The following is a 23,810-nucleotide window of genomic DNA, read 5'->3' on the forward strand; positions in this document are numbered from 1 at the left end:
GGGGGGGGGTCAGATGTTCTAATGAACTTCACGGTGGCAATTGAGAATGAAGGCGTTCCTGATTTATCATCATCACCATTTATTTATATAGCGTCACCAATTACGCAGCGCTGTACAGAGAATATTTGTCATTCACGTTCATCCCTGCCCCATTGGAGCTCACAGTCTAAATTTCCTAACATACACACAAAGATTAGGATTGATTTTGTCAGCAGTCAATTAACCTACCAGTATGTTTTTGGAGTGTGAGAAGAAATCGGAGCACCCGTAGGAAACCCACGCAAACACAGAGAGAACATACACTCTCCACACAGATAAGGCCATGGTCGGGAATCGAACTCACGCCACCAGTGCTGTGAGGCAGAAGTGCTAACCACTGAGCCACTGTGCAAACCCCCCCCCCCCCCCATTCAGTTATATACTACAAGCTATCCACTTTTTGCCAATCTTTTGTATAATAAATAATTCTTGTGCACTCGCTCACCTGTTTGTTCTACAGCCCCTCCCTCTTATTTTATTATCATGAGCAGGGAAATGAGTAATGTATAAAGGGAGACACCAGCTTCACTATTGTCCTTTTCTCCCTGTAGGATAGCAGTTGTAGAAGCTGTGTCCTTCCAGGGAAAACCGCTCATTTATACCTTACTGATGAATCCCAGTGGCCTGTTCACCATTAACCAGAAAAGCGGAGAGCTGAGCCTGACACATGCTGTGGATTACGAGACTGATCATCACATTTATCATTTGCTGGTGAAGGCTCTGGAGGCCGAGAGTGGATTTAGCAGCGTCACCGAGGTACAGGTCCCTGCAAATGAATGGGAACTATCAGTGCTTGAGACATAGAAAAAACAAAGAAAAACGTTCAGGAAATCTATTGTCTGTGTTTGAAGCATCGTTCTATACTTAGCTTCACTTCCATTAAATAACAGTAGCAAAAAGACACACAAACTGTATGCTCAGAAAGATTTATTCTGTAATACTGCAAACAAATCACAACACAAACCAGCAACAGTTATAAATATTGAAAGATTTTTTAAAAATCACATATTATTATTATTTATTATTATTATTAATAATAATATTATTATCCTTTGTTCATATGGCGCCAACATATTATGAAAAACATTACGGAGAATCACCAACAACAAACAGTGCTAAGTATTCCACAATATGTAGTGAGAATTTAAATGTTAATAAGGAGTTTATGTTAATTTATTTCAGATTTGCTGTATGAAAGCAAAATTTAAAATTGGCTTGTTAAAAACAATTAGAATTTATTGTAACGTTAAAATCAGTGCATGCGTGGATCAGTGCACGCATTTAACAAAACATCTGTTCTAAAACAAAGGTATAACAAATATCAAATTACTGCTTTTAAAAACTATAAACATATAAGAAAATGTAATAATTATATAATCCTTATCATTAAGGGTTTTAAAACACGTGAAATCCTTATAGTAAAACGGTTTAAATTAAAGCGGTTTGGAGTGATCCAGCTGAAGTAACTGTGTTTTTTATTTTATTTATTTATAAATTTAAATAAAAATGTATTTATTTATAAACCACATGAAACTGCTGAGGATCTTCTGTGTCTCATATGTACTAATATAGCAATCTGGAATGAAATAGTAATATATAAGACCTCTTGGATTACAAGCGCCAATCATTTTCAGAGATAGAGTTGTAACAGATATACTGTATATCTCAAGTAACTCACCCCTCCAGACGTGCTTTAATGAAACCGTCATTTGTAGTAGTAGCCATTAAACACCTTGCACGTTTCATCACAATCCACGGCTTCTGCAGAGGTGTTGTGTAATAAGCTAAGTCTAATTAATCTAGTTACCAGTGTGCAACTAGCTAATTAATTATCTGACAGCGGAGCCAACAACAATACATAAATACAAGCCAATTCTTGTGCAACATCATTCATTTGGGGGTTAATTGCTAACAAAAGTTCAAAAGAAAACTTTGCAATAATCAGTAGCAAACAATTTGGGTTTTTTTGTGCTAGTAGCAGACAATGACAAGAAATGTATAATTGTTTTTTGTGAGTTTTTGCACATTGTCATTTTTTTAATTGTCTCCCATTACTTAATTATTTAATTTTTCAGGTCATGATTCACATCACTGATGATAATGACTGCTCTCCTGAGTTTCTAAGGTCTATTTACATCCAAGACAATATTTTAGAGAATATCTCTGTGGGCACATCCTTGTTACAAGGTATTGACTTTTATTTTCTGTGTATAGATTGGCTCTTCCTACCCTTGTCGTATGTACAAATTCTTAAAGATCCATTCTATTTTTTAAAGTATTTGCAATGTCTGCTGCATTCTCTGTAAAGTAGCTCTTTCTTCTTGTTTTTAAATATTTACAGGGATAGGTATTAGTGGAAGCAAAAAATGCCAAATAAAGACATGTCGAAAAAATATAAGTTTCACAGAACTCATTATTTGTCATTTCCAAATTGTAGTGTTGTCAATGACTCATGTTAAATACCTTTAAATTGTAATCCTTACTTTTTACAAGGATTGAAGGCTGAGCTTTGAAACCGGGAGGATACGTTCAGTATCGCAGAGAGGAACATACGATTGTTAAGTGGTTCACGACCAGTTTTTAAAGCTCTGCAGCCAATCCCTGTGAAGCACAGGTCAATGCGTACAGAAGGTCAAGCGTACAATCCCTTTTATTAATTTTATTGATCATATGTATCTGAAAGTTTTTAAGTAATATATTGGTTTTACTAGTTTGTTCATAAATGTTCATTTATAGATAAGGAAAAGTCAGTCTCAAGCTGCGCACACACTACAGAAATTTCAACCAACTTTTTATGCAGAGCGACTTTACATGCGATCGATGTTCCGATCGCTCGATCCATGGACTGCATACACACTAGCCTTGTTTAGGATGATAAAGGGAAGAGCGGACGTCCCTTTAGCGACTTTTTACAGCCATGTTTTCGTGAGCAATGACTGTAATTTCGTACTCACTGTTGTGGATCGGTCGGAAGTTAATACACACTACACAACGGAAACGAGATTGGAACGAAAATATTAAACGGTACGACCAACCAAATGAGACGACAATCGTCCATTTGGGCAGACTTTCGACCATCGTGTCACTACACACACCGACCCGACTTTTGAACGAGCGGTCGTATGTCGGCTAATTTAGCCGATTATTGGATGAAAACTGTGTAGTGTGTACCCAGCTTCTGGTATGGACTGCGAAACATGCATCACACATTATTTGTGCAAGTACGCCTATATTAGTAGAACTAGTGAATTTAAAGGTCTTTGGCAACACTCTTGGTGGAAACGGCAAAAGTCACGTCAAAGCCCAACCTACTGTCACGTTAGGACCACTTCCTTCATTACTTTCATCTTTTCCTTTTTTTCTCCTAAAATACTTCTCAGTTTTAATCGAATGGTTTAAATAAATGATGAGAGTGAGTGGACATTGGCACCGTCCATATTACATGTGTGACTTTTTTGAGCTTTAAGGATTTTACTAAAATAAGCTTTTCCGCAAAAGTGTAACTGTACTATGCAAAATGTGTCCCACATAGGGATCAGGTTGGGTGCACGACACCTTCAACCAGCCGGAGAATTCAGGTTCTGTTATGGGAAGGAAAGCTAGGGTAGGCATAGGCAAACCGAGGGGGGGAGGGGGGCACCTGAGCCTGAGGCACTGTATAATTGAGGTGGCTGGACCCTGCCCCAGCTTCACGCGGCTCTGCTTGAAAAGGGAGAGCTGCGTGCATTGCCCATGTATATTATGGGGATAGGAGGAGTTGGAGAGCAGCCAAACACTGTCTAAAATTATAGCTATGCCCCCATGCATGTTGGTCATGCCCACTGGCGGCGTAGTGTGGAGACCCCCCTCTACAAATCCTGCGTTTGCCCCTGGTAGGCCTCTGTAAATATGTGTTCTCCATCTCCCTCAACTCATTTAAAATCTCTTTAGGCAAAATGAAAACTTGTTTTTCTACTTAATGGTTAAACTAGGCCATGTGAGCACCTACTTCACACCTAGCAAGGAACAGTCTCCGCCCAACTGCACCACCCTGTAATAATGGGTGCATTTTGTGTGTCTTTACAAAAGAAATAAATAACTCCAATGAACAGTGACCCAGTAGCCAAACTATGTTGGGAAATTGTAAGATACTTGCTTAGTTTTTACTAAATGATATGTTTTAAGCTAAGAATCTAAAGGATTATCCCATTTTTTTTCAACAAGTAAACATCTACAAAACACCCCAGTTCTTTATATAATTGATTTTTTAGTATAATGATCATTCATTATTGATATATTTATTCACAAAGTACAAGTTTGCAATAATCCAAAGCAGCCAATTAGCAATTAGCTCTCATCTAGTAAGAAAAACAATGAAAGCAACTATTTGATTGGTTGCCGTGGGTTTCTGCAGACGTCTGTGTATGTCTATGCCTATTGTAGTCATGGTGTTTTGTATATTAGTTACCGCACAGGACTGTGACTCCGGAACCAACGCAGAGATTTCCTACTTCACCCAAAGCTCGGAATTCTCCATCACATCACAAGGAGTCATTCATTCCAGCCAGAGACTCAATTACGAGCGAGCCAACCACATGTATGAGTTTGTGGTAGTAGCTGTGGACAAAGGAAACTTCCCTCGTACAGGAACAGCGTCTGTGCGCTTACGCATGGCCAATATCAACGACGAAGCCCCGATTTTCTCCCAAACTGTGTAAGAACATTAATATAACAAGACATAGACACCCATTGTGTGACGTTAGAGTAGAATGGTCAAACCAGCTTTATTACTATAATTTGACATAATTTAAACTCAACATAAACAAATGGCATTAGTCGCTGAGGCCGTTCTTTGACAATTACTCGTTAACCACTACTCAGAGCTTTCAAGTTACAATAACAAGCGGAAATTAAAGGAGAGCAAAATGATTCATTATCTTTTTTAATTTGTCAGATTTTGTCCATTTCAATGTTTCATATGTATTCACAGAACAAATCTGATAACATTTACCCGCAATCATCATACCCTCAGAATAACACAGTTATATTAAAATATCTGCAGGCTTAATCATTTCTCACCCTGCCCCTCCGCTGTTTTGTAAAAAAAAAAAAGGGAAAAAAATTAATTTGGTACATTAGTTTGAATCAGGATAAATGATTTCTTGAATTATTAATCACCTTATTTGATACAGTACCACGTAATTATGCAGTGTTTCACAAAGAATGTTTAATCATTCACATCTCTCCCTGCCCTATGGAGCTTACTGTCTAAATTCTCTACCACACCAACACACACTGATCTACCAGCATGTTTTTGGAGTGCCGGGGAACCCGAGGAGAACGTATAAATTTCACACAGATAGTGCTGTGGTCAGAGTAGAACCTACAACATCAGTGCTGTGAGACAACAACCACAGTGCCACTGTGCCTAGCACTTGTTTCTAGACGCCTGGCACTTGTTACTAGACACCTGGCACTTGTTTCTAGACGCCTGGCACTTGTTACTAGACGCCTGGCACTTGTTGCTAGACGCCTGGCACTTGTTGTCCATAAAATTCACAGAAGATAAGAATGGTATTGTGTTAACATGTGTGTATGGGACTTAAGTTACAGTAAAACTACAGACATTTGGCACTTGGCAACACCTAAACCATATGAATAGCAAGTGTTAATAGTAGGGTGTCCCTGAAGTGAAAAGAGATCTAGGGGTATATTTACTAAACTGCGGGTTTGAAAAAGTGCAGGTGTTGCCTATAGCAACCAATCAGATTCTTAGTACATTCTACAAAATGACAGCTAGAATCTGATTGGTTGCTATAGGCAACATCTCCACTTTTTCAAACCCGCAGTTTAGTAAATATACCCCCTAATGTTCAGAGTGACCTTACATTTGTCTAACTTACTAAACATGATATAAAAGATAATCACATGGACTGGTTTTTGTCATCATTTCTAGATATAACACTTTCCTGTCAGAAGATGCTGGACCAAACACCTTGGTGGCGACCGTCTACGCCAAAGATCCTGATGGGGACGGGGTCTCATACTTCATTGTGGAAGGGAATGAAGAGGGAAACTTTGAGCTGGACAGACAGAAAGGTAAAGACCTGGACAGGTCCTGAATAAAACAAAAAATAAATATCACTTGAAACCATTAATATTTATAACACTTTTTATTAATTCACCCTGAAGGTATCTTAAAGCTCCGTAGAACACCTCTGCCAAGGTTGATGAAAGCTCAGTATATATTAAATGTCTCTGCATTGGATGATAATTCGTCGGGTGGACCTTCATCTTTAAGCAGCTTTACTCAAGTGATTGTGGGAGTAAACGACGTAAATAACAACAAGCCTATCTTCAGCGAGGTGAGCTAAGCATGCCGGCTTTGCATATTCATGGAGAAACATCACTTGTTTCGTTAAACCTATTATGAGGTGATGTTTAAAATGATCTCCACACTTATTATAAATCCTGGCTTCCATAGTGTAGAGCGCTCCCAGCCAAACTCCAGTAAGGCTCAATGCAACTGTCTAGTTAAAGGAGAGAACAATGAGAAATGTATAAATATTCTTCTTTACCCACCATTAACGTCTCCAACTCCATCTTGTGAGATACTTATTCCTGACACTTGGATCGTCCGATCAGCTTCCAACCAAAGCCATTTTCAGCAGCTGACATAGTTCCCTATCCATAGTGTCTCCAGTACAGCGAGAACACGTGGGTTTTGGAGAACCAGCCTCCAGGCACCTATGTCCTACAAGTAGAAGCTATTGATGCAGACACCGGCTTGAATGGAGAAGTGAAATATGGAATAATGCATCGAGAAGGAGCAAGTCTAGCATTTACCATTGATACAAATACAGGTATTGGAAAGTAGACTTCCTTCGACTTAAAAATGTATCTACAAAATAATTCTTATGACAATTACAGTATATCTGGCTAATATATAGTCACACGAAAAAGAATATCAAGGTATTGCTTGACTTAAATGAGGAAACATGATTGTGTAAATCATTATGTAGATAAACATGTTTCAAATCATATAAATTAAATGTTCTGTAAAATAAATAAAAGAAAATATGGGGGAAAACCAGGGCAAGAGTGAAAATACATATACCCTTGGCTTGATCAGACCAGGGGGTAAATGTATCAAGCTGAGAGTTTCCTGGCAGGTTTGAAAAGCAGAAATGTTGCCTATAGCAACCAATCAAATTCTAGCTGTCATTTTGTAGAATGTATTAAATAAATAATAACTAGAATCTGATTGGTTGCTATAGGCAATATCTCCACTTTTCGAACTTGGCGGAAACTCTCAGCTTGATACATTTACTCCCAAGCGTAGCAAGGGAAATGACAATGATTTTATGTTGGTCAATTGTGATTCTTAACTCTATTTTTATTTTATGTCATTTGCACAAGGAATAAAATGCATTATACTTATACTAGTTTTTCTTGTTAGCTTGACTTCTTAAATCTCCCCAGCTAACAAGTTATATACATCTATAAAACATTTCCAGAATTCGCACATATCTCACACAAGACACTGCAAAAACCTTAATTCATGCACTTATCATCTCCCACACTGACTATTGCAATTTCCTCTTTACTGGTCTTCCCCAAAACAGACTCAAACCCCTACAATCTATTTTGCACGCAGCGGCAAAATTGATTTTCCTTGCAAATCGTTATTCCTCTGCTGAATCACTCTGTATGTCTCTACACTGGTTGCCTGTTTTCTACATAATCCAATATAAAATAATTTTACTGACCTACAAGGCCATCAACAAAGCTGCACCAACATACGTCTCCTCTCTTGTCTCAAAACTCGGCAACTCCGTTCTGTAGAAGATCTGCGTCTCTCATCCACCCTCATTACATCCTCCCATTCCCGGTTACAGGACTTTTTTCGGGCTGCACCCACTCTATGGAATTCTCTCCCTGGCACAATAAGACTCTCCTCTGGTCTACAAACTTTCAAGCGTTCTCTGAAAACCCACCTCTTCAGACAAGCTTATAATATTCCTCAACCACCCTCTTAACCTCACTACATTACCCTATTACCATCCGTTACACAATTTCACACAAGACAACTACCCCATGACCAACATTGTTGTGTGACAGGATCATTTAGCTTATGAGTCACTTTCACCTTTGCAGTCTGGCTGGACCGAAATGCAAAATTGTAGACTTAACCTCATGTATCAAACTCCCATTGTCCCATAGATTGTAAGCTTGCGAGCAGGGCCTTCTCACCTCTTTGTCTGTTTTACCCAGTTTGTTTATTAGTTTACTGTGTTTGTCCCCAATTGTAAAGCGCTACGGAATATGTTGGTGCTTTATAAATAAATGATGATGATTTCTCTGTGTCTGTAGGTGTGATCACCACGGTTCAGAGCTTCGACAGGGAGAAGCAACGAGAGTACACCATGTCTGTGACCGCTACGGACCAAGCTCAGGAGCCCCTCATTGGCATCTGCCAAGTAACCATCTTTATTGCTGATGTCAATGATAATGACCCCAAATTTGAGAACAGTCGTTACCAATGTAAGTGAGTGGACCTCAAGTTTCAGATTGGCAAATTGAAGGACCGTATTGCTTTTACTGACATAGGCATCTTCAGCTATTAGCAGAGGAACTAAGCTCTTCCAGCACATCCTCCTGTATCTTCTCCAAGCGTTTCCTTTATATTTTTTCAGATAACTGGTTGTCTTTCTTGAAATCCAGATTTCCTGCGGGAGGACACAGTGGTTGGAACAAGTTTCCTTTGTGTCGCTGCTGTTGATGATGACCAAGGAGTTAATGCCGCCATCACCTACACAATTTTAGCACAGCACCCAGAATATTTCCAGATACACCCCAGCACTGGATGGGTTTATGTCAACTATCCCATATCCCAGGTAAAAGTTTCCTCTACCATGTTCTACATTACTTTATAAGGGTGATGTATTGAAGGTTACATGGAGTCAGTATAGAAGCTTCAGAGTAGGGATTGGTCTATAGGAAAGAGGCACTAGGGATTACGGGAGTATAAGGATGTGTGAGAGTACTGTGTACATGACCAACACTCTTTTCACTGTGTTAGACTTTTCTCTTTGTTTCCTCTTTCATTTGTATTTGTTTTTTTTCCTGTGCATTGCTGAAAATAAAGTTTTGCCACGAAATAAAGTGTAGATGTGGCCTACAGTGGTGGATTAAGGACCTAAAGTGGCCCAGAAAAATATTGTGAAGGTGGCTCATGTTGTAGGCCCAAATTATTAGTAGGCAGGGTCAAATGGGTATGAGGTGGGGTGATGCATGAGAAAAGAGAGAGGACATAGAAAACAGAACAATGAATGAACTATCTTCACCCCAAGCAGTCCCAACAGTGAATCAATAGCAACTGACCGGGAAATTAAATTAATTGCATTCACATTATATATATATATGGTGCTATTGCCCCCAATAGGACCCAACATTAAGTAATTAGCCTGGCCCCATTTATTACAGATCCACATTTTATTAATAGCCCTTACAATATATTTATAGATACCACCAACCCCAACGTAGTTTAATAGCCTTCAAAAGCCCCGTAACTGTAATAGCCCCCGCCAGCCAAAACATAATATTAATACCCCCCTCACACACACACATACATGCACACACACCTATTCCCTCATTTTAATTCCTCCCCCAACACACTTAACATTTTTTTAAATTTGGTTTTACACACACACACACACACACACACATCAAACCTCATACATCCCAAAAATGATTACAGTAGGCGCTCACACCACAGTGTAGTGCACCTCAAAATAACCGAAAGACAATTTCAAGTTAATTATAATTCATTATTTATAACGTATCTGGTTCATTTCATATCAGGAATATATCCTTGGTAGCACAATTATATGTCCTTGTCTGCATTTGCTATTTTTTATGTATTTATTATCGTTAACCAGAAAGATATCTCCATAAATAATGTTTAACCCGCTCTGTACTTTCTGATTTTTATTAGACCTCTCGTATAACCCGGCACATCATTGCCACAGATGGAGGAAACCGGAGCACTAGTGTGGAACTAATAGTGACCATCACTAATGTTCTCAACCAGCCTCCACAGTGGGAACAGGCAAGATATTGGGCCTCCATCCCTGAAAACATTACACGTGATTCAAAGATTGTGGTATGTAGTGAGCTGACTGGTGTTTGCTATGACTCCCTACTAATGACATAATCTTGTGTTTATGTAGAATCGGTGAATGTGATACTGGTTGTCTTTGAGTGAAGTATAAAGTGGTCTTCATATACATTAATAAGTAGTTACTAAGTGTTTTGCCAATAGCTTATGAACATTACATTCTTCTGAACCCCAGGCCTTATCTCCTTCTGTTCTGTCAATAAGAAGATTATTATTATTATTATTATTATTATTATTATTATTATTATTAAGATTGCCTTCTCTCATCTGCTCATCTCACCACCCACCTTCTTGATCCCATTCAGTCAAATCTCCGGAGCACTCAGTCTGCTGCGCACACTAAAATAAATATTCTATATTCAAGATATGTCTCCACTGGCATATTCCCCTGCCTGCAAACTGACTATAATTATCCAGGTTCTACAAATCAAACTTGATTTGTACCATTTTCTAAATCTAGATCCCCATCTGAGTCCATTTTTACCCACTGGTTTCCAAAATGCTTGAGTGTTGACTTGACAAGAGACTGACACTGCCTTTCTTCTAGATCCATTCTGGATTCCTGTCAATTTGGCTTCTGCTCAATATAATCCACACTTGTCTCAATTGACCCCACCATAACGTTGTATCTCTGTGATGTCACTGACTGCTAGTGAATTTTGCGTCTGTATTCTTCATAATGTTTATGCAATCTCTTCTGTTTTGTAGACCGTGAAAGCCATATCTCTGCTTGGCGACCCACGCGTCACGTACAACATGGAAGAAGGGCTCATTCCAGAGGCAAATAACCCTATTCGGTTCTATCTGAAGCCTAACAGAGCTGATGGCTCAGCATCCATACTGGTATCTGAACCTCTGGATTATGAGGGGACCAAGTTCTTCACCTTGAAGATCAGAGCCCAGAATGTGGCCACAGTCCCTTTGGCATCTTTCACAACTGTTTATGTCAATGTGACAGGTGAGTGGCTCTATGGTGGGACAGAAAGCACCAACGCTTTGTTAATTTCTGAGGTAGGTAGTAAAAAATATAAAGAATATCGTTCCTGTTTAAGCCAAGGAAGAACAAAATGCACTTAATACAGTAAGTGTAATAGACCTACAAATAGAGATACCTTGTGTACTGAGGGGCACCAAGTATATTCTAGGCAAGAACTTCATAGGCTGGATTGCTTAGAATTATGGACAGGTACGGATAAAGTAAGGCATTGTACTGTTGTTTGATGGGGTTCTCATTAGCAATAGTGAGCCAAATTTATAAGGTACGCTCAGGGGTGCAGAAGGTGTGCGTAGAGGCGAAAATTTCTGAAGGAGCATTGTGCAGAAGTGTAAACGTCAAATTAAAGAAGAACCTCCTACTGCTTTGTTAAAACTCCTTTTTATTAAAAATAAACTTTTCAGTTTTTGCCCCTAAAATAGTGCACAGCTATTTATTAAGTTGCTCTGCATGCACTTAGGAATTAGCTTCACTGCCAAAATTCAACACTGAGGTTCAAAATTGGTCATATTAAGAGTATGGTTTGAGATTTGAAGACTGCAATCTCTGAGCTGGTGCAAAATTCTTTGTGGTGGAGTGGAAATGGCAATGTGCTCCTTAGCAAAGAACACCCCTAAAAAGGTGCCCTTCAACTCATTTAAAAAATCTTGCGCTGCAAAAGGAAATCTCATATATGGTCTGCTCTGCAAAGCGATGCACATGTGCACCTAATCCGCTCATCTCCTTCTCAGCCGGTGCAAACAGTCATCTCCTCCGTAAATGCTTGCTTCAGAATCCCACGGTACACAATTGTAGTCAGGGACAGAGATCAGGATAGGCAGCACAGGTGTGACCCTGATGTGTGGTTCTGATGTCAGACAAAAGGGAAGAAAGTGCAGGTGTACATCTATGAAGAAGCCAGGACGCCATGTAAGCACAGAGTCGCACTTTGCTGGCAGTGACAGCCTGGCAGCCTAGTGTCAGGTGTCTGGTGCCTGGCTATATTAGGCAGTGCCTATGTGCAGGTAAGCCCAGACAGAAGTAATGGATGGTTAATTCAGCTCTCCCTTGCCAGGCAGCACCAGTAGATCAGTGAGAAATGGATTTAATAGGACATAACTTGTTAGTTACTATAGATCCAGGTTTAATTAGATTTATCAGTGCTGGCGATGGGAAAGACCTTTTAGGGCAGCGATACTAAACCTGGTACACTTCAGGAACCGCATAGATGTCCCTCTAACCTTCAAAAGGGCCGCATTAATCTCATACTTGCCAACTCTCCCGGAATGTCCAGGAGACTCCCGAAATTCGGGTCGTTCTCACGGACTCCCGGAAGAGCTGGCAAATCTCCCGCATCCCGCAATTGCGGGGCTAAAATGACGCGATTCGCGGTGAATCGCATCCTTTTGGACCTGCCCCCGCGACAAACGGCATATTTGACACGGGAGGGGGGCAAAATGACGCAATTCACCATGCCCCGCCCCCTACACACGCCGCTTTCTCGGATACAACTTGCCAAAGGTAGGCAAGTATGATTAATCTCAGCAATAAGCTTAAACAATACATTAAATCAAAGAAAGACAGACCTCTCTGTAATAACATATGATCAGCATTTTACACAAATGTTAGCAGCTTTAACAAACAAACCAAAGCAGGACAATAAAGCAGGAAGGAGCTGGGGGCCACAGAGAATGTTTGGAGGGCCACATGTGGTCCTAGACTCGCCTGTTGCCCTTCACTGTATTAGAGTGCTGACTGAAAGGTCTCCTTTGGATAAATAAGATATAAAGCAATATATAAAACATTAAATAAAGACAGTGTTAAAAAAAACATTATACTGTTTCAGACATAGGGTTTGATATACACAAGAGACAGTGTTGGCACAACCAAAATTTGCACCTAGGCTCTTGGTCAATGCGTGAGTGTCGCAAAGATCATCCTGTTTTGTATAATTGCTCATGGCATTATAGATGTAATCTATCTATCGATCTATCTTTTATAGATGTAAATGACAATGTTCCATTCTTCACATCTTCCACCTATGAAGTGACTTTACCGGAAGGAGCAGAGATTGGCTCATCAATAGCACAAGTTATAGCTACGGATCAAGACTCCGGCCTGCATGGAAAGGTCTGTAGCTGTTCTTACAATGTACAGAAATTTGTTTTATAGAAGTGAGTTGCTGGTTTAACATTAATACAGGGTCATTTAAAATGGAATTTATTCACAAAACTTGTAGTAGATTGTTGAACGTTGCAGGCACATCTATATGTGAGAGTCTCTTATATGTGAGTCTCTCTTCTTAACACTCCATTAGACTGTACACTTCCTATAGGCAGAAAGTATCTTTTGGGGCTTGTACTCCTGAACAATGCTTGAGGCAACATAAATTATTGGGAACCCTTTATAGCATTAGTGAACATTGTTCTGAGACATACAAGTTTGGTCCTGACCCATGTCAATTAAGTGATATTTACTTAATACGGTGGCTAAGTGGTTAGCACTTCTGCCTCACAGCGCTGGGGTCATGAGTTCAATTCCCGACCATGGCCTTATCTGTGTGGAGTTTGTATTTTCTCCCCGTGTTTGTGTGGGTTTCCTCCGGGTGCTCCGGTTTCCTCCCACACTCCAAAAACTTACTGGTAGGTTAATTGGCTGCTATCAAAATTGAACCTAGTCTCTCTCTGTCTGTCTGTGTGTATGTTAGGTAATTTAGACTGTAAGCTCCAATGGGGCAGGGACTGATGTGAGTGAGTTCTCTGTACAGCGCTGCGGAATCAGTGGCGCTATATAAATAAATGGTGATGATGATGATGATTTCTGCATTTTAGACATATTGATTAATTGACACAAAATCTACTGAATTTACTGAGATAAAGGGCAGCTACAATACTTTCATAAGTTTGTCTACATTGATGCAATAAAATAACTTTTTGTTGTGTGCAGGTTCAGTATGTGATACTGAGAGATGTTAATGAAGACTATGGACATTTTACGATTAATCCTGAGACAGGAGTTATATACACAACGGTTTTATTCGACAGGGAGAGACAAGTATCTTACCTCATAGAGGTCCAGTCTCAGGACTCCTCAGAATCCGCACGCCCAGGAATGCAAGGACATCCGAACACAGGTTAGCATGGCCTCTTCCCCATACAATCAGCATTTACAAGGAGGCTGGACAGCATAAGTCTGTATAATTATATTGATAAATAAAGATTAGTGAATTATCCTTTCACATTACAGTTTATGACAAAATTAAATTAAAAGCCTTTAATCAAGCATTCAAAGCATGTTTATCTGTAGAGTGAATTTATACTCTTGCAACATTAACTCCATTTTAATAAGGCGGATGCTGTTTTCTGAGTGCGTACAGGCAGACAGACAGATGTGGTGAGCACAACACACATTGTCAATGGCAAATCTTTCTTAGAACAGGATTTCAGCATTAGAGTGCCCGTCTTCTACATACAGTTGGTGTCACAATTTCTCTGTAACATGATTCCCTTGAAAAATGGTACAACCCACAAAGTGGCTGTTTCCATTGTAAATTAATGAGGGGGGGAGCAAATTGATGTAGTCCGTAACGGGACAGGTAATCCCCAAGCAGTGGTCACATATCTGTCAATATGATGTGTTTTCTCCTTAGACACAGCCTATGTGAGGATTCTTGTAAGTGATGTGAATGACAACACTCCAGTGTTCCCACAGCAGAGATATGAGGCCAGTGTGGAGGAGGATAAGGATGTGGGTTATGTTGTAATGACTGTAAGTGCTATTGATGAAGATGAAGGTAAAGTAAACTTTTTCGTGTGTTTTATTTCACAGCTTTTATAGCAATTGGAAACATTGTCTCAGTCACATATAACATATATTATGGGTAATAGAATGCACAGTATTTCCTGATCACATGACATATTCACATGATGGGCATTCCGCTATACGGAATCTTCATCATATCTACAATATCAACTCAGCAATCTCTGCACAACTCTAGAAACCATTGGGTGTAATGTATGCATATATCTGATCTACAATGGATAGAGTCTACACACTTACTGAGGTTACAGGTGTTTGTGATGTAAAGCCTGAAATCAAGATACATCATGTCAGACCTTTTCTACCTTTAATGTGACCTTGCAACCAATAAAATTTGAATGAAATACAAGTAGACAAATTTTAGAAAAAGAAGTGGAAAAAAAACCTACAATACATGTGTTGCATAAGTATACACACCCCATAAACTAATACTTTATGGAACCACTTTTGCTATTATAGCAGTGCGTCTTTTTGAATAAGCCTCTCTCAACTTCGCACACTTGGACTTGCGCTCAGTCCAGCCTACCGGGAGGGATCCGAAGACCCTTCTCCGATGATACATTCATATAGGCTACATTGGCTTATAGGCTACAGCTGCTAACGACATTCTTAGATAGCGTTAACTATCGGGTTTTTCAGAGTTTAATTAATTGTTCCGGATCGCAGCGCCCATTGAAAATTTTGTGGACTGAGGTATTCTGAGTCAGCTTTCCTAACGCAGGAGACATCTCTGATAAACTGTGCACTTATTGCCTGAACGTTACTCAGCTGATCCAGGTGATACTGGCCCGGAACGGTAAGCGTTAATCACTTGCCAGGCTAGTCTCCCTAGTTGTGTGTATGTGTAAGCTGGCTTGCGTGTGCAGTGGAACTTAAAGCTTAAATCTAGGCCAGTATCAAGTTCATTTGTCAAAAAAAAAAAACTTATTAAACACACGCACGCACAATTAACAAGATATACATTGTTGTGCTTATATAGTTCTTGGAAGTTTAGTGCTTCTTCACAGTTACAACGCATCTCTACAATCAAAAATTAACAAGTTACAGAGATGTAAACACAAGTTTCCATCAGAATTTCTAAACTGCATGCAGTATACTTCATACTCACGCACAATTTTTCTTAATGACCTAATGTAACAAAAAACATCCATCATAGGCATGTTATACATACATGAAGGTAACAATTACACATAAAATAAGCAACACAATCATTGCTACCAACAAAGTTAATTTATAGACGTGAATCATAAAAACCCAAACGAGATAATGTCTATGTATTATTAAAATACATTATAAAATGTGATAATAAGGAAGAAGGGAGAGGGGGCGGGGAATTGAGGTCAACCTCTCAGGGTACATATAAGCCCCCCAAAAAGTTAAATTCAATGAAAAAGAAAAAAGACACTGTCAAATTCAGCAAATGGAAATTACATTGAATATATTTCAATTATCAGATAAGGTTTGAAAGCCTACAAGTGGGGGAATGTTGGTGTTGTAGTAATACCATTGTCTCAAGGTTTGGGTGAGTTTATGGGATTTATTGTTCAGATAAGCAGAGATTTTTTTCATAGTTGCAAGGTGCCGTATTTTGTTGTATATCACACATATTTTTTTTTAAGCTTTTATCTTCCCAAAATCACAGCAAATTTAAAGGTATGCTTCTTTATAACAATGTTATATGATATTTAAGTTGTTAAAGATCTGTGATGAATATAATGCTCTTCAGTACAGGTGCCAATGCCAAACTAAGATACCAGATTACCAGTGGAAATGCCAAGGGGATATTTGATGTGGAGCCTGAGATTGGGAGAATATTTCTTACCCAGAGTCTGAACTACGAGCAGGATGTGCAGTTTGAGCTCCGGCTGGTGGCTTCCGATGGAAAGTGGGAGAACCACACTCTCGTGGTTATCAGTGTGATCAACCTAAATGACGAAGCCCCGGTCTTCACACAGGGCGAATATCATGACATTATTCTGGAGGAACTGACAGATCTTCCTGTGCTTGTATTACAGGTAACCATCAACATAATAAATACAAACAGAACAAAAAAAGGTAATAATAAGATAAGGTAAAGAAAGAAAATGGGGGTGAAGACCAGGATTTCTCTGACTTAACAATCTTGGGCTACTAATTACAGCATAAAGTATAATTAAGTATCTGCATGAGCAAAAACAACAGACATATATTCGGAAACATCTGTTCAAAATCTATGTCTAATACTAAACTAAGGAACCAATCATCAAACTCACTATTCTGAACTAGAGTTTACTGTTAAAGACCAGGGGCCTGATTCATTAAGGATCTTAACTTGAGAAACTTCTTATTTCAGTCTCCTGGACAAAACCATGTTACAATGCAAGGGGTGCAAATGAGTATTCTGTTTTGCACATAAGTTAAATACTGTCTGTTTTTTCATGTAGCACACAAATACTTGATAGCTTATTTGTACACTGACATTTAAAATTGATATTTGTGTGCTACATGAAAAAACAGTCAGTATTTAACTTATGTGCAAAACAGAATACTAATTTGCACCCCTTGCATTGTAACATGGTTTTGTCCAGGAGACTGAAATAAGAAGTTTCTCAAGTTAAGATCCTTAAGGATTCAGGCCCCAGGTTATTTCCTGTATATACACTAAAGTTGCTACATTTGCTTATTGCTAATAAACTATTAACCAGTTTTTTTACATTCTATGTAGGTTTCAGCTACCGATCCTGATCAAGAAGCAGACCAAACTGCTCTCCAATATTCTCTGCATGGACAAGGAGCCAACAGCGAGTTCATCATTGACCAGCTCAACGGAAAAATATACGTGCAGAGAAAGCTAGATCGAGAACAGCGCTCCCGGTGGCGCTTCCTTGTCCTTGCTACCGATGAGAAAGGGGAAGGGTTGACAGGCTTTGCCGATGTGGTCATTGATATTAAAGATGTCAATGACAACCCACCCATGTTCCTGTGCACCTCTGACGGGTGCTTCATGGGGTACATCCCAGAGAACTCCCCAGCTGATACTACAGTGATGGAGATGACAGCCGTGGACTTGGATGACCCAAAATCTGGAAAGAATGCTGTTTTGACATACAGAATTGTCCAAAATGTCCAAAACGAGATAAACCTTAATTTATTTGCAATTAACCCCTCTACTGGTTCCATATATACCATGCTGGGTTGTCTGGATAGAGAGAAAGAGGACAGGTACTTGATTGTTGTAGAAGCAAAAGACGGAGGAGGACTTATTGGGACCGGAACTGCCACCATCCTAGTATCTGATGTGAATGACCATGCGCCAGTTTTTACACAGAAGATTTATACATCCTTTGTTCCTGAAAGTTCAGGCATTAACAGCGAAGTGGCCGTTTTACATGCCTGGGACGGAGATGAAGGGGAAAATGCAATGATGACTTTCAGTATCATTGGAGGAGACAACGACCGCAAATTCTTTATAGAGACAGATAAAATTCAGAAACGTGGCATCATCCGTCTTAGGAAAAGGATGGACTATGAAAAACCCTATGAAAGATCATTTAATTTGACAATAAAAGTAGAAGACATGGACTTCTTCAGTACTGCCTACTGCATCATCCATGTTCAAGACTCGAATGATCAGGCTCCAATGTTCTATCCACATTTTTATGAGGTTGCCCCATTGTCAGAAGATGTCCCCGTTGGCACGACAGTGGTCCAGGTATCTGCAATAGATTTAGATTCAGGACTGAATGGAATGTTCTCTTATCACGTTCTAAATTCTTCAGATCCCAGTAGCCAATTCTCAGTGGTTGGTGATGGCCATGTTGTGATCTTCAGTCCATTAGACAGGGAGACATCTCCACATCACCAGCTGGTGGTTTTAGCTACAGACATGGGTGAGCCAGCGCTCACTGGAAGTGCAACCATCCTCTTCAGTCTTGCAGATATCAATGACAATGCTCCAGAATTTGAAGCTCAGTATAGTCCCATGATTTGGGAAAATACAGAGTATCCGCATATTATACAAATAAACAAAACATCGACACTGTTATACGCTAAAGACAATGATACAACAGCAAATGGCCCTCCGTTTGCTTTCCATTTATTGAACGATCCACTGGGCACCAGTTACTTCAGTTTAAAAGACTTTCACAACGGAAGTGCGATGGTCACTGCACTGCGTAGCTTCGACAGAGAATTGCATAAAGTGTTTTATTTACCAATTTTAATTGCGGACAGTGGAAGTCCTGCTATGACATCAACAAATACCTTAACGATCCTCATTGGAGACAGAAATGATCATCCTCATTCATCTGGACACATGGATTGTACTGTGTACACGTATAAGGGTAACAAATCTAAATACTTGAATCTGTCGATAGAATTTCAGTTTTTATTACCTCTTCATTTAGACACATACAGAGCCTAATTCATTAAGGTAAGGTATATGTATAAGGTAAAGCAAAAAAAATAGTAACTTTGGACCTTGGCAGGTAAATTTAAAATGTGAGGACAGATTTATAATTTGGGTAGAGCATGTCCTAGATCAACTTTAAATGTCAGTTTAAAAATAAAGCTATCAAGTATTTGCGTCCTACATGAATAAACAGCCAGTATTTAACTTTGGTGCAAAATTATAAACTCATTTGCACCACTTGCATTGTAGCATGGTTTTGCAAAGGTTCAAAGTTACTCATTTTCTTGCTTTACTTTCCTTTGTGAATCAGGCCATACAGTGTTCAGGGCAACTTTTATGCTCTCTTCTTCCTTCACGATAGCTACAGCTACATTTGTGATATTTAGGTCAAGGAAAAACTTTGCCCAGAATAAAATTATACTGTACCACTTGTTTGGTGCTTATCAATCTAGGGTAGAGGATTCCTGTTCAGCATCTGAAGCTATATAGAGTCAACTCAATCACAATATGTATAAGATTTAGGATAATTTTAAGCTCTTCCATCATAGATATATATGGGTAGAAGGAGTGGTTACTGCAAGAGTTGCCGCTTCTGAAAATTGACAGCTGCTGCATCAGAGCTGTTTATTAGCATTTTGTACAAGAACAAGTGTCATGATGCAGAGCCGGGGATTATAGACAATAAGTAACAGCCTTGCCAAAGTACTAAAGAGAAAGTAAATCCTACAGCAATAAATATAATAACTTTTACTTTTACAATTAAACAGACAGTAAAATTATATTTGATTTTAAACAACATATTTCAGTTACATTTGCATGTTTTATTTACATGTAAAATGAGTTTTAAAAAAATGATTTCCATAATAAATTGTCACCATAAGCAGATAAAAAGCAAACCAACAATCTGTCGGCTCTGACTTCCGGTAGCATTGCCGGTCTGGCTGGAGATGTACTTAACTACAGTCTACATATCCTTATTGAAATTGCAATTGTTTGTGATGAAAAATCTGAAATCAAGATAAATCATGTCAGACCTTTATCCACCTTTAATGTGATCTTGCAACCAACAAAAAATCAAGTGAAAAACAAATAGCCAATTTTTAGGAAAAAGAAGCAAAAATAAAAAACCTACATTATCCTGTTTGCTTTGTTGTGGATGCAGATAAAAAGCAATAGATTGACAAACACAGGTTACAAAATGCACCAAAATGGTAAAAAACCCAAGTACATTTTACATGCAAATTTAATATTGAGGAAAAAAACTAAGAAACACTCATGTAAACAAACCGTAATTCTCCTCCACATGATCTATTAAGACCAAGTAACTCCTTCCACTGTTCTCCACTCTTGCTCCCGGCATTGACAGTGGCAATTTTGGCACATGAAACACATCATCTCATTCCACACATTCTATACCTTGTTAAATCATGTCGCCTTCATCTACAAAATAACTGGATTTGCTTTTATTTGATTAATTATGTCAGGATACCGGGTATATGTTCAGTTCTTATGCCCTTTCCACTCCAGCCTAAAAGCTGCCTTATGTGCTAGCTGAGGGTATCTCCATGAGTTCTGAATCATTTAGGCAAAACGTTTCCTCTGAAGCACTGTCACGGTCACTCTTCTGACAACGGGATGGAACCAGGCTCAAAGTCCTCTTGCTGTTGGCAGGTTCACAAAGCAGCATAGTCCAATGAGACTTGGATATCTAACAGGTACCTTGAACCAGTCCAATAGAAGTTGTAACTCATAGTCAGCCTATCAGAAGTAGAAAGCAGAAAATGGGCCAGTCGGCTGGGCTTCCTCTATAAAGCCTGGTCCAGTTCCCATGGTTGTTGCGACTGGTCTCAGACAACAATTCCTCACTGGATTGGGAACCTGCATAATGGAGGGTAGCCTCCCCAAGTCCTTGTGTTGCATCAGGCAGTCTGCAAAGAAGGGACTCTGGGAAGTCTGGCTGAAGTTGGAGAAGAACAAAGAGCACCCATTTGTTTGGTTAGAATAGATAACTCACTTAAGTCCATGTCCCATTCATGAATTAACCCATGACTGTCTTTTTGGACAATAGTGGTTCCTCAGCTGACCAGCACTTCTGGCTTAACATGGTCGACCGCTAGTGGACGAAATCCTGCAAAGTCTTTAGCTGTTACCTTTTCTCCAGTGCCTATGTGTGCTTCAGTGCCCTAATAAGTCCAGATGAAGATAGCTCTTCTAGGGGGGCATGATGGAGAATCTAGTAGTACCTAAAGAACCCACTTTGGCACACATGCTTCCTATGCAACAATACATAACACAGTTCTGTGTGAGAGGGGATGCCAAGCGTGCTCAACCATTAATTTTTAATATGCCTAGCAGCCTATTCTCGGCACAAATGACACAACTAAAGCATTCATTCATGGTCATGACTACTATAACCCCTTACTAACTGGCCATCTGTTAATCAAACAAGTGCCATTTAAATCCTAATAGTTTTACCAATACTGCATCTCTCTGCCAGACATTACACCCATATCTTCTTATCTACAAAGCCATCCACAATGCTGCATCCTCTCTTATCCATTTGCCTCCCTACCCCTGCTATCTGGTTAGCTAAAGACCTACGCCTATCATCTGAAACCTCTCTGCGCTGAATCTGTATAGACTGCCTCAAACAAACTACTCTCTAACCATCAACATTTTTAGCGTTCCCTTACACAGGGATGTTTATGAAATTTCCTTTGTGCTCTGGTATTATATCCCTTAGTTCTTTAACATTATTGGAAAAGACAGTGTCCCAAAACTCTCTAAGGGGGAGTGTTACTACAAAACCTTCCTATTAAGGGAGAGTGCCCCACTGCCACCCGCCACAGCAAACAACAATGCAATCATCACAATAAAATTAAGGTCTGGGCGGGAATTTTCCAGTGGTAAGAGATTAAAACTAGCCAATCCTATCCTATCCCCAGCTCAGGCCATCCCCAAACAATCTTCCTGATTGGCTGGTAAGCCATAACAAAAACCCTGTATAAATAACTATTGCCTGGTTCAAGTTTTCTTTATCTTTTACAACCTAGGCGCTTATATTCCTTTGGGCCAATTCCTGCCCCTGCTATCCGTAGATAACACTTATCATTTTGCACATGGATTAAAAGTCTCCACTTTATGACTATGACAAAGATTCGGATGCATATGGTGATTTAGTATGTAATCTTTTAACAGGGATACTTCCAACAGTTGTCCTCGGAAAAGTACTAGCACCGGACCTAGATGACTGGGAACACAAAATGTATTACCTGGAAACTAAATCAAGGTAATTGCAATATTGCTTATTCATCCATATCAGTGACTTGTGATGTGAGATATACTTTAAAAAGAAATTTTTATACTTTTACTAGAAATACGTCTGCTTATAGTGGGCAACTTCTGAATGATTTACTGTTCTGGAAATAAATGATGAGATAGTTTAATTCGCCTACCTCTACAAAATAATAACACTTTAGGAATGTTTGATTGCATTTTATTTATGATGATTATTATTATCATTATTAATTACTTGTAGTTGCCCTCTAGCCAAAAGTTAGCTCCGCTCCCTAATTCTTGAAAAATAGTTATCCAGATTTCCAGTGGAAAAAAATCAGGACAGTCTTGGGATACCCCATGAGATATTGGAGTTGTAGTTCTGACTTTTGTGTCCATTTCCCCCTTGTTTGATCAAATGGACTGGAGTCTCATATCTTGTGTGACACCATTATTCCATGTAAGTCTAAGAAAATGATGAACTGTCGTTAAAGTGTTCACTTTCACCCCAACAGGCTCTTCTCGCTCCACGATGTCTCCGGTTTGCTGACTATAAGAGAAGGCGCCATGCCTGGCGTTTATAAACTAAGGGTGAGAGTGACAGATGGGGTGTGGCCGGATGTGATCTGTACTGTGAGGGTTGTACTGACTGACATCACTGAAGAAGATGCTGGTAATGCTGTAGCCCTGAGATTACAAGGTGAGACGTAATTCCTCTATAGTCCTGTAATACTTTAGCGACTAGTTAGCATCATGCTGGGGCAAGTCATGGTCCTCTAAGGATGTGTCTATTACCAAATGCATACCTCTCAACTGTCCCTTTTCCGTTTGTCCTGACAATGTTGGGTGGTCTCGTTCACTAAGGCTGAGCATGGAACACCCCAAACAATGGCTCTTCTCCATCCCTTTCTCTTATTTGCATAATATCACAAAATAAGATCTTGTTTTTGCACTGCTTCCCAAAACTAGGCAACCAGTTCGCCTAATCAATACTTTGCAAGGAACCCGCTCACTCCATCTAGCTCCTCCCACTGATCGGTGTAAATTTCCACTCCTCCGCAAATTCCGCCATCTTGTTTTTTAAACCCATGTTGTTTGGCTAAAACCTAGGCGCAGTTGCACAAATTGAGAAGTGCAGTGCCACCAAAAAGGAT

The 23,810-nt window shown here is 39.4% G+C and overlaps 1 protein-coding gene and 1 long non-coding RNA gene across 5 annotated transcripts in view; one reads left to right on the top strand and one right to left on the bottom strand.

The window, feature by feature from the left end:
• Nucleotides 1-23,810, top strand: part of LOC142159168 (neural-cadherin-like) — a 66,779-nt gene that overhangs the window by 16,252 nt on the left and 26,717 nt on the right. The window contains exons 4-20 of the mRNA XM_075213824.1: nucleotides 591-795; nucleotides 2,115-2,226; nucleotides 4,483-4,732; nucleotides 5,975-6,117; nucleotides 6,211-6,383; nucleotides 6,713-6,881; nucleotides 8,392-8,562; nucleotides 8,743-8,915; nucleotides 10,016-10,183; nucleotides 10,907-11,156; nucleotides 13,174-13,301; nucleotides 14,118-14,304; nucleotides 14,821-14,964; nucleotides 16,722-17,005; nucleotides 17,695-19,312; nucleotides 22,579-22,669; nucleotides 23,172-23,356. Of these exons, the coding sequence (XP_075069925.1) occupies nucleotides 591-795; nucleotides 2,115-2,226; nucleotides 4,483-4,732; nucleotides 5,975-6,117; nucleotides 6,211-6,383; nucleotides 6,713-6,881; nucleotides 8,392-8,562; nucleotides 8,743-8,915; nucleotides 10,016-10,183; nucleotides 10,907-11,156; nucleotides 13,174-13,301; nucleotides 14,118-14,304; nucleotides 14,821-14,964; nucleotides 16,722-17,005; nucleotides 17,695-19,312; nucleotides 22,579-22,669; nucleotides 23,172-23,356 (4,451 nt within the window). The remainder of the gene's footprint in view (nucleotides 1-590; nucleotides 796-2,114; nucleotides 2,227-4,482; nucleotides 4,733-5,974; nucleotides 6,118-6,210; nucleotides 6,384-6,712; nucleotides 6,882-8,391; nucleotides 8,563-8,742; nucleotides 8,916-10,015; nucleotides 10,184-10,906; nucleotides 11,157-13,173; nucleotides 13,302-14,117; nucleotides 14,305-14,820; nucleotides 14,965-16,721; nucleotides 17,006-17,694; nucleotides 19,313-22,578; nucleotides 22,670-23,171; nucleotides 23,357-23,810) is intronic.
• Nucleotides 1-23,810, bottom strand: part of LOC142159169 (uncharacterized) — a 64,282-nt gene that overhangs the window by 1,659 nt on the left and 38,813 nt on the right. The window contains exons 6-7 of one of the 4 annotated variants that reach the window (XR_012692917.1): nucleotides 14,235-14,363; nucleotides 742-805 (exon numbers count right to left, since the gene is read on the bottom strand). This is a non-coding gene — a long non-coding RNA (uncharacterized LOC142159169). Of the gene's footprint in view, nucleotides 1-741; nucleotides 806-12,798; nucleotides 12,939-14,234; nucleotides 14,364-19,683; nucleotides 19,856-23,810 lie in introns of those variants that run through there. The other 3 variants (XR_012692914.1, XR_012692916.1, XR_012692918.1) reach the window with 3 other exon arrangements.

This window comes from Mixophyes fleayi, chromosome 5 (assembly GCF_038048845.1).
Source record: "Mixophyes fleayi isolate aMixFle1 chromosome 5, aMixFle1.hap1, whole genome shotgun sequence".
In the NCBI taxonomy this organism is placed as follows: domain Eukaryota; kingdom Metazoa; phylum Chordata; class Amphibia; order Anura; family Limnodynastidae; genus Mixophyes; species Mixophyes fleayi.